Source organism: Vombatus ursinus, unplaced genomic scaffold (genome assembly GCF_900497805.2).
Source record: "Vombatus ursinus unplaced genomic scaffold, bare-nosed wombat genome assembly UNPS02006874.1, whole genome shotgun sequence".
Taxonomy (NCBI): domain Eukaryota; kingdom Metazoa; phylum Chordata; class Mammalia; order Diprotodontia; family Vombatidae; genus Vombatus; species Vombatus ursinus.
Window position 1 is genome coordinate 9,542,394 of NW_020946652.1, and position 15,337 is coordinate 9,557,730.

General features: G+C 55.4%; 1 protein-coding gene across 2 annotated transcripts; it reads left to right on the plus strand.

Annotated features, from left to right (window-relative positions):
* The first annotated feature begins 431 nt into the window (after positions 1 to 431).
* On the plus strand, positions 432 to 11,807 carry DHX33 (DEAH-box helicase 33). 2 transcript variants are annotated; one of them, XM_027848748.1, is made up of 12 exons: positions 432 to 639; positions 3,186 to 3,346; positions 3,659 to 3,886; positions 4,001 to 4,171; positions 5,405 to 5,590; positions 6,069 to 6,180; positions 7,086 to 7,245; positions 7,397 to 7,485; positions 7,578 to 7,708; positions 7,808 to 8,011; positions 8,748 to 8,834; positions 11,274 to 11,807. In XM_027848748.1, the coding sequence occupies exons 1-12, from the start codon at positions 432 to 434 to the stop codon at positions 11,580 to 11,582; spliced, it is 2,046 nt and encodes a 681-aa protein (XP_027704549.1). In that variant the 3' UTR covers positions 11,583 to 11,807. The 2 variants fall into 2 exon arrangements, with proteins under 2 accessions (XP_027704549.1, XP_027704550.1); XM_027848749.1 differs by having other exon boundaries at positions 8,748 to 8,886; positions 11,274 to 11,353.
* The last annotated feature ends 3,530 nt before the right edge of the window (positions 11,808 to 15,337 follow it).

Below are 15,337 nucleotides of genomic sequence, written 5' to 3' on the forward strand. Positions count from 1 at the left end.
CTGGAGAACCCAAACCCCTTGGGCAGAGCCTTCTCGGGGCCCACTTGAGTCCCGGAGGAGATGCACGTGGTCCTGGGGGTGGGGCGGGGCGACCCGCTCCGGAATGGTCCCACGCCGTGGCACCTTCGGCGTCCGTCCCCCCAACGGCTCCGCCGTCGGCCCTTCGCGCCCTGCCCGCGCGTGCCCTACCGTGACGCTGTGGTCTCTTTGGCTATAGCCGGATTGAGGGGCGGGGCCGGCCGCTGTGGCTGCCCGAACTACAAATCCCAGCAACCCTCGCGCCCCTCCTTCCGCGCGCCGCTGGCGCCCCTCGAGTTCACTGGCCAGCTGGGCGCCCCTGCCTCCCCGGGCTCTCGTGCGCAGGACCATTTCGGAAGGGGCCCGGCTCCCGTGCGCAGGCGCGCTAGGTCCCCGCGCGCTGGTGCACCGCGATGCCAGAGGAGCGCGGCCCTCCTCCGGCCAAGCGCTTCCGGGCCGGGCCCGGGGTCCCCGGGAGCCGCGGCGCTATGCTGCCCGGGGGCCGCCGGCCGCCACTGGGAGCCGAGGCCTTGGAGCATCAGCGCCGAAGTCTGCCCATCTTCACGGCGCGCGGGCCGCTGCTGGCCCGCCTGCGGAGCATCGAATGCGCCGTGCTGATTGGTGAGGCCGCGGGGCGAGTGGGCCGCCCCCTGCTGGCGGGAGGGCGAAGAGCGGGATCTCCTGGGGCCAGGGAGGCATGCGGGTGGAAGGAAAGGGAGGTGCGCGTGCGCAGTGTAGAGTCTGGGCACTGTCACTTGAGGAAGGGAATTCCCGGTGCGCATGCTCACTGAGATTCCTGAAGCCTGACTGGGCCGTCTGGAAGGCGCAAGGGGCCACGTAATGTCGGTCTTCGAATGCCAATCTGAGTATTTTGTATTATTTCTTGGAGGCCGTAGGGAGCCAATGGAGTTTATTGAGTCTGTGCGTGTGGAGCGGGGCGGGGGGGAATACCTTTGGTGGTTAAATAGAGGATGTACTGGAGGGGAGAGAAATCTGAGGCAGGAGGACTCCCCCTCCCCGCAGCAGCTCCCTGCCTTAGAGGAGAGCAGGGTCTGCACCAGAGCGGGGGCAGGGACCAGGGAGAGAAGGAGGCCGATGGTACAGAGGTGAAACTGACCAGAGATGTTCTTGTGACATCACAAGAAATGTTGCCAAGGTGAAATAGACAAGAGATGCAGCAGCCTTGGCACCATATTGGATCTGGGGGTTGAGAGTGAGGAGTCCAGGATGATTGCCGGGTTGTGAGCTTCGGGGCCTGGGAGGAAAGACAATGAGTTCTGCTTGGGACATCCAGCTGGACATGTCCAGGGGCAGCTGGAGATGTGGGGCTGGCAGTGTAGAGGAGAGAAATCTGGGTTGGATATAGAGGCTTAGGAGTCATCAGCATAGAGGTGGTAGTTGAACCTGTGGGAGCTGATGAGTGAGTCTGTACAATTAATAGCATTTGTATGGTTTGCAAAGCAGTTTACGTGAGTTTTCTTATTTAATCTTCACTAAAACCCTGGGAAGTAGGGATTGTGACTACTCCCTTTTTACAGATGAGGAAACTGAGACCACACAAGGTTGTGTGACCAAGGTTACCAGGACCGGGATCCTGACTTCAGGCCCAGAATTCCATCTACTGGGCCTCCCAGCTGCCTCAGAGTATAGAGAAAAGAGGGCCCAGCTGAGAACCCTGGGGAATACTCACTGTTAGAGCATGTGCTAGGGAGGATGAGCCAGCAAAAGAGATTCCGTCCACAAAACCCCAGAGAGAGGAGAGCATCCAGCTGTGGTGGTCTGCTGTGGCTGAGGCAGCAGATAGGACGAGAAAGATGAAGGCAGAGGAAAAGCCAGTGAAGAGGCTCTTACTGACTCTGAGTGGCAGCCAGATTGCAGAGGGCTCACCAGTGAGAGAAGGGGAAGGGGAGACAAGCTTAGACTGCTTTTTCCAGGGGTTTGGCTGGGAAAGGGAAGGAAGAAGGGGATAGAGCAGGGGTTGATTGCCAGGTGTAGTGAGGTTTTTTTATGACTGGGAGACACTTGGGCTCATTTGCAATCAGCAGAGAAGGAGCCCATTGCCAAGAATAGATTGAAAACTAAGGGGATGGCATGTATGGTTTCAGGGGCTGCAGGCCAGGGTGTGAGGACCTTCATTAGGGAACAGAACAAAGTGGGCAGAAATGTTGGCTGTGTGGTCGGGGAGGCTCAGACCAGTGTGAGGAGAGTGATGGGATGGGCAAGTGAGTCATTCTGGTGTGATGGAAAGACGGGCCTGGGAGGATCTTCAGAGGCTCCACCTTGGGCATTCCCCCCTTTTCCCCCTGTCCTGCAGGGGTTGAGGTTCTCTTGTTTTGAAGGAAACCAGGGATGCTGAGAGGCTGCAGGAAGGAGATGGAACAACGAGTTGGCCAGCGTGGCTGACTGCAGTCTGAGCTTTTGTTCCGTCATGTCCGACTTCTCGAGACCTCATTTGGGGCTTTCTTGGGAAAGGTACTGGAGTGGTTTGCCATCTCCTTCTCTAGCTCATTTTACAGATGAGGCTACTGAGGCAAACAGGGTTAAGTGACTGGCCCAGGGTCACACAGCTAATAAGTGTCTGAGGCTGGACTTGAACTCAGGAAGATGAGTCTTCCTCACTCCAGGCCCGGAGCTCTATCCACTGTACCACCTAGCTGCCCAGCATGAGTAGAAGCAAGTAAAGTATAAGATGTCTGGAAAGATGGAAAGAGAGCAGGCCATGGAGGGATTTAAAAGCCAACAGAGGAGTTTGTGTTTGATCCTGGAGGTCTTAGGGGACCACTGGAGTTTGCCCACAGGCTTCAGCCAAAGTGCTTAGGAAATCTCATTTCTTCCCTGGTACATTTGAGATACGAGTGCACACTTTCAAAACTCAGTCATCTCCGTGTGTAAGATGTGTATTCAGTGTCCAGAAGACCCTTGGGTTTCAGTGTTTCCTCCGAAGGTCAGTGTGCTTCTTTGTGGTTTCAGAGATCCTTGGATGAGTACCACTGCAGCCCCTGAGCTGGAGGACCAATGCCCTGGCCAGCGCTTGGCCAAATCCAGCCTGGTCTTGGCTTTCTGTTGGGTGCTTCGCCCTAACTCTGGTGTTCCCAGATTCTGGGAATGGGCAGGGGTCGGTGAAACTCTTCACAAAAGGCGTTCTCTCTCCTGTTCTTATTACCCAGGGGAGACCGGCTCAGGGAAGACAACACAGATTCCGCAATACCTTTACGAGGCAGGCCTGGGCCGTCAAGGCGTCATCGCCGTGACGCAGCCTCGCCGAGTTGCTGCCATCTCCCTGGCTGCCAGAGTCTCGGATGAAAAGAGGACGGAACTGGGCAAGCTGGTGGGTAGTTAGGCTGGAACAGCATCCTGAAATGGGTTTCTCTTCTCCAGATGGTTCTGGACTCTAGCTAGGTCATGATGCTGTGACCACCTTTCTGGCTAAATGACTGAGGAAGTACATTTTCAGGGCTGGAAGCTTTGAAGTTAGAGATGAACTGGACCAGCCCTTCCCGTTACAGATGAGGAAACTGAGGCCTGCACTAAACCCTCGTCTGCCCCCCCAAATCAGCACAGCAGAGCTGGAAGTCAAAATCCATGGCTTCCCCAGGGCCAGTCCAGCCTGTTCCTGGCTCAGCTTCCCTCCGTCTTGCAGGTGGGCTACACTGTCCGCTTTGATGACGTCACTTCTGAAGACACCAGAATCCTGTTTCTCACGGATGGGATGCTGCTCCGGGAAGCCATGTCCGATGCTCTGCTGCGGAAGTATAGCTTTGTCATTTTGGACGAGGCTCACGAGCGAACCATCCACACGGATGTGCTCTTGGGTGTGGTGAAAGCTGCCCAGCGCCGGCGAAAGGAGCTGAGGAAGCCTCTGCTCAGAGTGAGTCTGGTGGTGGCTGGGTGGGACCCTGCCCCACCCCCCCACCCCTCTCCTCACCCCCCTCCCCAACCCATGCTCCTTCCCTCCCTGCCCTGAGCTGGGTTGTCTCTGTAGGTCCTCGTCATGTCGGCCACCATGGACGTGGACCTCTTTTCCCGGTACTTCGACGGCGCCCCTGTCCTCTATGTGGAGGGTCGGCAGCACCCCATCCAAGTTTACTACACCAAACAGCCCCAGAGCGATTACCTCCACGCTGCGCTGGTGTCCATCTTCCAGATTCACCAGGTGTGCTTCACTGGGGAGCAGAGGAGGCCGCTGGAAGCCCAGCAGGGCTGGATGTGGGCTGTGGGACCCTGAGGGGATGGGCGAGGAGAGCAAATGTGAGTTCAGGATGCACAACCTTCGGGCTGACCAGGCAGAGAAAGACACCTCTGACTGGCCCTCCAGGGGGATGGAGTGCTTATGAAAACCTCGCACACCGCTGTGCTCTGTCCTCATGCCTTAACCCTAAATGCCCGAATTTCTCTAGGAGATTCACAACAGTGGCAGGGGGCCATGGGCATGGGCCCAGCTCTCATCCTGCTGATGATCCAGTGGGGTCCAGGAACTCCGTGCTCCCTCCCCCACCCCCCTGCCCTGGGGCTGTCCTAGGAACCTTCCCCAGCACCCCTGAGCCTGTGGTTATCAGACTGTCAGGTGATTCTCCTCTACTGGGGTGTTTACTTTTTTTTTTTTTTTTTTTTTTGATTTATCAATAATCACTTCCATATGCTTTTGAGTTTAAAATTTTTCTCCCCCTTCCTCCCCACCACCCTCTCCAAGACGGTACACAATCTGATATAGGCTATACATTTACATTCATATTAAACATATTTCCACATTAGTGACGTTGTAAGTAGAAATTAAAATCAATAGGATGAACCATCAGAAAGAGGAAACAAAACTCAACAGAAGAGAAAAAAATAGTAATTCAACTTCCATAGTTCTTTGGGTGTAGATAGCATGTTCCATCACAAGGCCCCTGGAGATGTCTTAGGTCCTTGTATTGCCAGGAAAGGTTAAGTTTATCAATATTAGTCATCACACAACGTGGCTGTTATTGTGTACAACGTTCTCTTGGTTCTGCTCACTTCACTCAGCATCAGACCATACAAGTCTTTCCGGGTTTTTCTAAAGTCAGCCTGTTCATCATTTCTTATAGCACAATAGTATTCCATCACATTCATATACCACAACTTGCTCAGCCATTCCCCAAATGATGGACATCCTCTCAATTTCCAATTCTTTGCCACCACAAAAAGAGCTGCTATGAATATTCTTGTACATGTAGGTCCTTTTCCCATTTGTATGATATCTTTGGGATATAGCCCTAGAAGTGCTATTGCTGGGTCAAAGGGTATGCACATTTTTATAGCCCTTTGGGCACAGTTCCAAATTGCTCTCCAAAATGTAGACTGGAAGCTTCTTGAGGGCAGGGCTGTGCTCCAGTGCCTAATCAGAGGCTCTGCCCCCATGCAGGAAGCGCCTTCTTCTCAGGACATCCTGGTGTTCCTCACGGGTCAGGAGGAGATCGAGGCCCTTTGCAAGGCCTGCCGAGACATCGCCCGGCACCTGCCCGAGGGCTGCCCACCACTGCTGGTGCTGCCGCTGTACGCCTCCCTCCCCAGCTCCCAACAGCTCAGGGTCTTCCAAGGGGCCCCCAAGGTCAGTCCAGCAGAAAGCATCTGCGCTGCCTCCCCACCAAGCGCCGTGTGTGCCTCAGTGTTAATTCACATGGTTGGTTGGGTCGGTGACCGGAACCCGGATCCTGAAGTGTCTCCTTACTGCTTCTGCTGAAAGGCGCCTAGGGGAGGCTGGAGGCTTGGCTTGGTTTGTCTTGTCCAGGGACCCCAGAATCAGGGGAGTCATCAGAGGGGTCATGAGGCCCGGCAGCTCAGCTGCTTCTCTCTTCCCCCTTGACTTTCTACAGCTGGGGTCAGAGACGGCTGTGTCACTGAGCAGTCCTGGCCCAGAATGGCGGCTGTAACTCTGAGAAGGCACCTGAAGAGCCCCCCACCCCCAATAAGCTCGCCACCCACCTGCCTTAGATCTGTCCAGGGAGAGACCAGGCCAACGCACACGAATGTTCACCTGTGTTCTGGCCATCGCTCACGGGGCTTTGGGACTCTTCTTTACCCTCCAGGGCTCTCGCAAAGTGATCATTTCAACCAACATTGCAGAAACCTCCATTACCATCACGGGCATAAAGCATGTGATTGACACAGGCATGGTCAAGGCCAAGAGGTATAATCCCGGTGAGTGTCTGGCAAGGTCGGGGTGGGGAGGTGCAGGGTACCCCCAGATGTCACTTTTCCTAAGAAGGGAAAGATGGAGGACAGGAGACACAGACAGACAGACACACACACACACAGACATGCACACACACGGGAGAGAGACACCCACCAAGAAGAGACATAGGGCATGGGGAAGACACGGGAGCTCCCCAGGTAAAGCTTGGGGTGTCGTCGCGGTTGCCCAGACCATGTGGGTTCCTGGAGACCATTTGTGCAGCGAACTGAGAGAAGCGTTTGCCAGGCTTCTTCCCCTGCCTGTGCCTTCGGCTCCATGGCCTGGACCCCTGCAGCTCCCCTGGGGGGTCAGCAGCTCAGGGCTTCTCCCTACCCATTCCACTCTGGTCCCCAAACTTGGCCTGTGCTCAGGCCCTCTGGCTCCCAGAATCCCAGACTTGGGAGGCTGGAAGGGGCCTCTCCTGAGGCAGCCCCCTGGACTTTGGGACACTCTCTGGACGTTTGCCCCAAGGCCCCCTCTTTCGCGCTTTCCCCCATCACTGCTCCTCACCCTCTTGGGCCAAGCAGGGCAAGGGAAGTCCTAATTTCTCTGGGGGCTAGCCCCTCAGAACCTTAAGGTCGCCTCTCTCTTTCCCCAGCATGCACACACATATGCTCGCACACACCCTCTCTCCCCCAGTCTTCTCCGGGCTAGCTCCTTCAGACATGGGTTCAGGTCCCTTCCTCAGCCTCACGGTCCCTCTCCAGCTGTTCCCCCGCTTCCCAGTGTCCTTCCTCGCCATGGTGTGGTCAGAGAACAGAGTGTGGTGGGGCTGGCTCCTCCCTGGCTCCCATCTGGGGCTCGAGGCCCACCAGGGCCGAACAGAGTCAGACTCTGCGGATTTTGACCACACTGGTTTCATTCTTCCCAGAGAGTGGCCTGGAGGTGTTGGCTGTCCAGCGGGTGTCAAAGACCCAGGCGTGGCAACGGACAGGGCGGGCTGGCCGTGAGGATAGTGGGGCTTGTTACCGCCTCTACACGGAGGACGAGTTTGAGAAATTCGATAAGATGACAATCCCAGAGATCCAGAGGTGTGAAGGGTACCCCACTTCTTCCATGGGCCTTTTTCTTGGCTTGGGTTGGGATTTCCGACCTCCTGTTCCTGGTGCCCCTTTCCCGTGCATTGATTGAGTCAGAAAGGGGTCGCTGACGGACCCTTTGCCTGGCCTGGGCTCTTCCTAGGTGTAACCTGGCCAGTGTCATCCTGCAACTCTTGGCCTTGCGTGTGCCAAATGTCCTCACTTTTGACTTCATGTCTAAACCATCCCCAGGTGAGTGGGGGACCTTTGTGGGAGGGCCGTGGGCCAGGGAGAGGTCATTCTGGGGAGGCCTCAGGCTCCTCTCTGTGCTCTGTCCCATACAGATCATCTCCAGGCAGCCCTGGAGCAGCTGGAGTTGCTGGGGGCCCTCCAGCGGAAGAAGGACGAGCCATTGGTGCTGACCCCGACTGGAAGGAAGATGGCGGCCTTCCCCTTGGAGCCCAAGTTTGCCAAAGTAAATCCATGCTGTCGCCATCACCTTTCCTTTCCAAGCCCCTGGCCCTGTGGAGGCCCGCAACCAGGGTCTCAGCAGCTCCCCATTTGTCCTTTGCAGACCATTCTTCTCTCCCCCAAATTCCACTGCACAGAAGAGATACTGACCATTGTTTCCCTGCTGTCTGTGGACAGTGTCCTGTACAACCCTCCCTCCCGGCGGGATGAGGTGCAGTGCGTCAGAAAGAAGTTTGTCTCCAGCGAGGGGGACCACCTGACCCTGCTCAACGTGTACCGAGCCTTCAGAAACGTTGGCGGGAACAAGGTAGGCGGAGACCCCGGCGCCCTCGGCTCTGGCTTCCTCGGCGTGGCCTCCAGAAACACTGATGCCTGTGTCAGGGAGGCCTGGGCCAGACCCTGACCACGCAGTGCCCCACACCATGCAGCCCAGGTCCCATCCTTCCCCCTTTGTCCTTTTTCAGCCCGACTCCCTGGACACAACTTTGTGACTGAAAACAAACCAGCCGCTGTGCCGTGGCAGTGTATACAACGCTGCCGTGAAGGAGGGGGAGGGTTGTGTTTCATTCCCTTTTTACATTGGTCACAGCTTAAGTCCCCACACACATGCACACGCATGTGCGTGCGCACTCTCTCTCTCTCTCTCTGTCTCTCTCCTCTCTCTCTCTCTCTCTCCCTCCCCCTCTCCCTCTCTCTCTCTCTCTCCCAGGCGAGCCAGGCAGACATCAGCACACATTTATCAGGTGCTCCCTGGGTGCCAGCCTCTGTGTTAAGGCTGGTCACTGTGACGGGACATTAGCTCACGTTGTTTGCAGAATTGGAGCCCTGGCATCGGTCCTGGCCACCTCTGGCCTGTGTAGGGACATGACACTGCGTTCTTACTGCCCTTGCCAGGGGAAGGGTTCTGAGAGAGGACCGCCTCACAGCATCCAGAGAGCCGGAGCTCTGTCTGGTGGCCTGGGCAGGCCACCGTCGGGCCCCGTGCAGAGTGGAGCCCGCTTCCAGGACACTAAGGGATGTGCGCCTCTTTCTCTCCTCCCTAGGAATGGTGCAGAGAGAATTTTGTCAACAGCAGGAACATGATGCTGGTGGCGGAAGTCCGAGCCCAGCTCCGGGACATCTGTATCAAGGTAAAGTGAGGCTGCAGCTCCCGTGCGCACAGGTGGCCCCGCCCTCTGGCAGGTGGGTAAGTGCAGCGGCCCTTCCCCCTGTGCCAGTCACCCTCCTGCGCATGGGCTCCGAGTCCTTCCCGAGCCACGCAGCAGAGTGGTTGTCTGTCTGGTTCGTTTTGTACCTGTTGACTAGAACCTTCCTCCGAGGTCGGTCCCGTGTTCCTTCTCTGCCTGTTTGCTCCAAGGGCCAGAGGGACTTTGTGTAGTTTGACCGTCATGGTCTTGAGGAAATCAGGGTAAGCCATGAGTTGGCGACTCCTTGGGCGCCACCTTGCCAGGCCGTCCCTGTTTGGGGACAGCTGTGGTGCTTCTCCTGAGGCTGTGGCAGTCCCCACGTCCTGCTTCATTGGGCCAGACCTCCTGGCCCTTCCCCCAATCCCAGCTGCCTCCTCTGGCCAAGTTCCCACTGACCTTCCCCCTTCCTAACCTGTGGGCCTGCCCAGGGAGGCAGTGTCACCTTCCTAGTCCCCGTGCCTCTCTTGTCTGCGAAGCCCTGAGTCTTGTCCGGAGAGGCGGCCATCTTCTGTGGCTCTCCCTCCCAGACTTGGCGGACTCGGAAATTGAACAAGGGGCCCCCCCAGATCCCTGAGGGACTCTTCTGGAACCGCTAAGGACCACTCTTTTGGGCTCTGTCCGTCACACTAATTGCCAGGCCTTCGATAACTTTAATAACTTTTAGCCTGTGTCTTTCTCTGGTTTCCCTAAAAGTAGTGTGAGACTTGGCCTACTGTTTGTTTGGATTTGGGGAGACTCTGTGCCCTGTGCTATTCCCGCCTCATACTAGCTTAGTTTCTGGTGGAGATGTCAGTGAACAGGATGGCCTAGTAATCACAGTCTTGACACACGAGGCCAGACACTCTCTGTTGAATGGGTAGATCGTTCCCAGTTGGTCACCAGCAGCAGCCACTGGGCCAGGTAACAGATCCCAGAGAGGCCCCGGGCACGCCAGTGTGCCTCCGTCCCCGTGGGCAAGGGAGGGAGCTTGATGCAGACGCGGAGCACTTACGCCTGGACACTGGGAAGGTGAGCGAGGCCTTCGGAACGTCGGAGCCCGCTCATGCCCCGGGAGCAAATGTTATTCATGGCCAGGTGAGACAGAGGTTTCCATTTCTCCTCAGGAAGCACCTTGAGAAGTCCTGTGGGATGGGAGAAAACCAACTCAGGAAGATTAGCAAAGTGGGTGCATAGCAATGGATTCCTTTTCCTCAGAAGTAAACGAATAGGGGCAGCTAGGTGGCACAGTGGATAGAGCACCGGCCCTGAAGTCAGGAGGACCTGAGTTCAAATCCAGCCTCAGACCAAACACTGGACACTTACTAGCTGAGTGACCCTGGGGAAGTCCCTCCTTGACTCCAATTGCCTTTTTTAAAAAAAAAAAAAGTAAATGAGTCACACCGCCCGAACAGGCCTTCCTCATCCCTCACACGTAGCGTTAGATTGTGACTCTACAGAGTGAAGCAGGTCAGGCAGATTTCAGTACGGCGTCGGCCAAGGTTAGGAAAGGGAGAGGCCTGAGGTTGCCACACCCATCCAGCTCTGCCTGGCTTCCTGATGCCATTCTGCATCATCTTTTGGAGGTCGCCCTCATGTTAGCAGCCTGAGGATGATTAGAATTTGTGAAGAGCTGCCAGGGTATCTCCTTCCTAGCCACGTGTATCCCCTCCCTCAGACCCTTCAGGGGTGAAGGCCACTCTCCCTGCTGGGGAGGTGGGGGCAAGAATAACAGTTGACCAGACCTGACTTCTCAGGACCATCAGTCTTTCTCCTCCCACTCCTGCCAACCAGTGGTCCTTTCTGTCCACCTTGTCCTTCAGTGGAGTTGAAAGAAGACTTGTTTTTGTTCACCTTCTCTCCCCTCCCCAGGCCAGGCTCCTGGTCAAGCTGTGGCATTCCAGTGCTTGCAGACCCCAGGCAGGCTTCCGCAGCCAAGAGGACTTGTTCTCCCTCCTTGCCTTCCCCTTCTGTCCATGTGTGTAGCTTCAGCGAGCCCTTTAGACCACTTTTCCTCCTCCCCAGGATTCTTTCTTTTTGCATCTTTAGAATTTCAATCTTGTGAGTTTCCCAGACTGACTTTCTCTAGGGCAGTTTAGACTGTTCTTGGCTAAAATTATCAGGGTGTCTGTGTCTCAGCTGAACTTGCTGATGCTTCCTCTGAAAAGTCAGCCTCCTGGTGGGGCGTGTCTCCTGTTAGCAGCACAGTGGGGTGCTCTTCTCTCCTGCTCCCCAGAGCCGCTCACTCCCTGGGATAGCGCCCTGCCCTTTAACAAATCATTTGGATGAGAGGTGCTTCCCCTCTCTGCACCGGCCAGCTGGGGCTCAGGCTTCTGGCCAGAACCTCAGTCTGTTGGGGAGAACTGCAGGATCAAGAGTCCTCTTTCTCCTCGTCTTTCTGGACAGATGTCGATGCCAATCGAGTCTTCACGGGCAGACACGGAGAACATTCGCCGATGCCTGGCACACGGCCTTTTCATGAACACGGCGGAGCTTCAGCCTGATGGGACCTACCTCACCGTGGACACCCGCCAGCCAGTGTCCATCCACCCGTCCTCTGTCCTGTTCCATTGCAAACCGGCCTGTGTCACCTACAACGAGCTGCTGTCCACCAACAAGTGCTACATGAGGGACCTCTGCGTGGTAGATGCAGACTGGCTCTATGACACGGCCCCTGACTACTTCCGCCGGAAGATGCGGGCTGCCCGGACCTGAGCCTGGCAGCCTGGGCCAACTTTTGCCCAGCGGCCTTAGACCAGAGGCAGAAAGGGAAGGTCAGAGCTCCGTGCCTGTCACGGGGTGGCTTTGGAAACTGCAGCAAAGTTTTGAGCCGCGCTCGTCATGGGCTGGCAGGCAGGGATCTGCCGTGCGTGGTTCAAATTTTTATCCACATACAGTTTTTCAATGGAAAATGCAATAAATTTACTTTTGTAAAATTTCTAGGAAGGAGATGCTGTCGCTGTTTAGCCTGGGTGAGGCCAGTGGGCTTCCATGTGTCGGTCCCTCTGTCTGCTGGTGCCAGTACAGGTGTGGGGAGATGAGGGGAGGAGACAGGCCTCGGGGGCCTCTCCCTGCCAGGAGTCATGGAGCTTCAGGGAATTCTCGTGGTCTGGCTCTGCCCTTTTCCAGCGGCTGCGGCTGCTGCTGCTGGTGGTCACTGCGATGACGGTGACAGCTGGCAAAGTGCTCTCCTCTCATTTGAGCCTTACAGCAACCCTGGGCACAAGCCTGGCACAGGGCCACGTGTGGGAGGGTGCTTTACGCCGAGTGTCCTGGGCAGGGAGCAGAAGGGTGGGTGCTCTGGACGGAGGAGAGACTGGGGAAGGGGCAGGGCAACTTGTGCGCCCACGTCTCAGGTCATCTGCGTTAAGAATAACCTTAGCCGCAGCGAGGTGGCAGCTTGGAACGTGTTGGATTGTGAGTGACAGAATGCTGAGTCCAGAACCTGCCTCAGCCCCTGCAAAAGTTACATCAACTCTGCTAACGGCAGTTTCCACAGCGTAAGGATGGGCATTCTAACTGCACCTAGCCCAGGAGACCTCTGAATACACAGAGCATTGCTTGAGCACGTATGCCCTGTGCCAAGCTCTGGGAGTACAAATACAAGTCAAGACAGCCCCTGCCTTCAAGGGGCTTCCATTCTAACGGGGAAGACGGCACATGAATGTAAACTGAAAGGGGGGAGGAGGAGAGGAGGTCGTCTGTGTGCTCCTGGGCCACATCAGGGTTGCAGTGAAGATGGTGCTTATAGTCACTTCCTCACATGGAAGCTCCCAGAAGCCTCCACCCAGCCTCCCTAAACCTGGGAGCTTAGCTCACCCACAAACGTGCCGCCTCCCCCGTCAGACCATAATCTGCTGGCTGGCTTCCGTCTGTCTCCCCCTGTGACCCCCAGAACGTTGGCCCTCCGTTCTCAGGCCATCTCCCCTGCCCTCGCCCCTCTGTCTTCTGCTCAGCGTGACCCCTTGGTGACCCCAGCCCATCTCTACACTGTTCTTTTGAATCCCTCGCTCCGTCGCCATCTCCCTGACTGCCCAGCCAAGCCTTAGTCTCACTCCCCGTGTCCGTCACCTCTTCTCCTCCTATTCTGCTGCAGAATGACTGTGGAGACTCATGCAGCTGCTCTGCGCTACAAATCTCTGCTCACTTCATGTGGGCCCTCCCTGCTCCAGGCATGCCTTTTACCCCTCTCTAGTCAGCTCACCACCCCACACCAGCAAGGTTGCTCAGACCTCCCTAACCTCCCCTGGCTCCCTCTCTCTCCCCCTCTCGGATCTTTTCATACCCGCTATTGTCCTGTCTCTGTCTGCCCTTTGTGGCTAAACTCTTAGAAAAAAGCGCCTACCAAAATGCCTCTGACTGGCTCCTCCCTTTCTTTTCTTCAGCCCTCATGGTCTGGCTTCAGTTTTATCACTCCACCCAAACTGCTGTCTCCAGAGTTACTGCTGACCTCCTAATCCCCAAATCTAATGGCCTATTCTGGAGCTCAGCCCCGACTGGTTTCTCCTGCACTGCCCTCTCCTGGTTCTCCCTGTCTGACCATACCTTCTCCGTCTCCTTTGGCCATCCGTGTCACATGTACTGCTTCCTTGGAGTCCCTCAGGGCTCTGTCCTGGGCCCTCTCTACACCACCTCGCTGGGTGACCTCAGCAGCTCCCACTGAATGACCATCTCCGTCTCCCAATCCAGCCCCAGCCTCTCTGCTGACCTCCAGTCTCACATCTCCAGCTGTCTCCTGGATATCTTGAAGCAGATGTCCTGCACATGTCTTCATCTCAGCATGTCCAAAAGTGAGCTCATCTTTCTCCCCCCTTTCTAACTCCTGAGGGTCCAACGTGGAACCACAATCTAGGTGTCACACTCAGCTTTTCACTCTCTGTTGCCACATGTAAATCAGTGGTCCAGTAGGTAACTTCCATCTTGATAACATCTCTAGGATATGCCTCCCCCTTCTCTCTGACACTGGCTGTGCCTTGGTGTAGGCCCTCATCACCGCATACCTGGACTGTTGAAGAAGCCAGTCTGGGGAGGGGAGTGTCTTTGGGCCTCAAATATCTTCCCACTCTGGACCATCCTCCTCTGAGCCACTAAAGTGGTTTTCCGAAAGCTGAGTGCAGGTTTGACTATTTGTTCTCCCCCGCACCACACACACTCACACCTCTCCTCCTCCAATAGACTCTAGGGGCTCCCTAGCATTTCTAGGATCAAACTCGAAATCCTGTTTGGTGTTCAAAGTCGTACATCATCTGCCCCCTTCTACCTTTCCAGTCTTCTTCTACCTTACTCCCCAACTCTTTTGGATCCAGTGACCCAGGCTTCCTGGCTTTTCCATAAACAAAACCTCCATCTCTCAGGCATTTTCTTTGGCCACTCCCCACCCCCATGCCTGTAATGCTCTTCCTCCTCTGCTCTGTCTCCTGCCTTCCTTCAAGTCCCAGCTAGAATCCCTTTTTCTTTAGGAAGCCTTTCCGGGCTAAATGCCTCTCCTCTATTGATTATCTCCAAATCATATAAGTATGTATTATATATGTGTGTGTGTGTGTGTGTGTGTGTGTGTGTATGTGAAAATCAGGGCAACTAAGTGGCACAGTGGATAGAGGTATCTGGCCTCAGATGCTAGCTGTGTGACCCTGGACAAGTCACTTAACCCTGTTTGCCTCAGTTTTCTCATCTGCAAGACGAGCTGGTGAAGGAAATGGCAGACCTCTCCAGTATCTTTGCCAAGAAAATCCCAAATGGGGTAACAGAGTCAGCCACAACTGAACAACAAACGTATACGGGTGTGTTTGTGTATACATATCCGACTCCCCATATATTTCTTGCTTGGACATGGTTATTTTTTTTCGATGAGCTCCCTGGGAGCTTCTTGTTCAGTCGTGTCCCGACTCTTCCATAGATAGAATTTCTCCTCTCCTCCCACTCCTCCGTAATCGGGGTTAAGTGACTTGCCCAGAGTCACACAGCTACTAGTGTCTGAGATACATTTGAACTCAAGTTCCCCTGACTCCAGGGCAAGTGCTCTATCCACTGCGCCACCTAGCTGCAGAATTTCTTTTCAAAATTCAATTTTGTTTTCACTTCCAAATTCTCTCCCTACCACGTCCCTTCTCTTGCCCACTGGAGAAAGCAAAAAGAAAAAAAAAAAAACGCTACAAACACGTAATGTCAAGCAAACCAAAGTCTTCGCTGGCTACATCTAAAAACATTGTGTCAGTTTACACGGAGCCCAGCATCAGTGTCTGGTGGAGGGCTTCTGGAATTGTGAGAGGTTCGGTGGTGAGAATTTCCAGGGTCCTTGCTCAGCCACAGGAAGCAGCTGCACCGCCGTTCATTTAGCCAGAGTGGGAGAGGTCCAAGCCGTGGGGGATTGCCGAGGTGGCACGAGTCTATAAGTGATCCGAGCTCCCGAGGGACGTGATTCCCGGCAGGCTGGATACAACGTAACCTCTGCCCGAGGGAGCCTGGATACA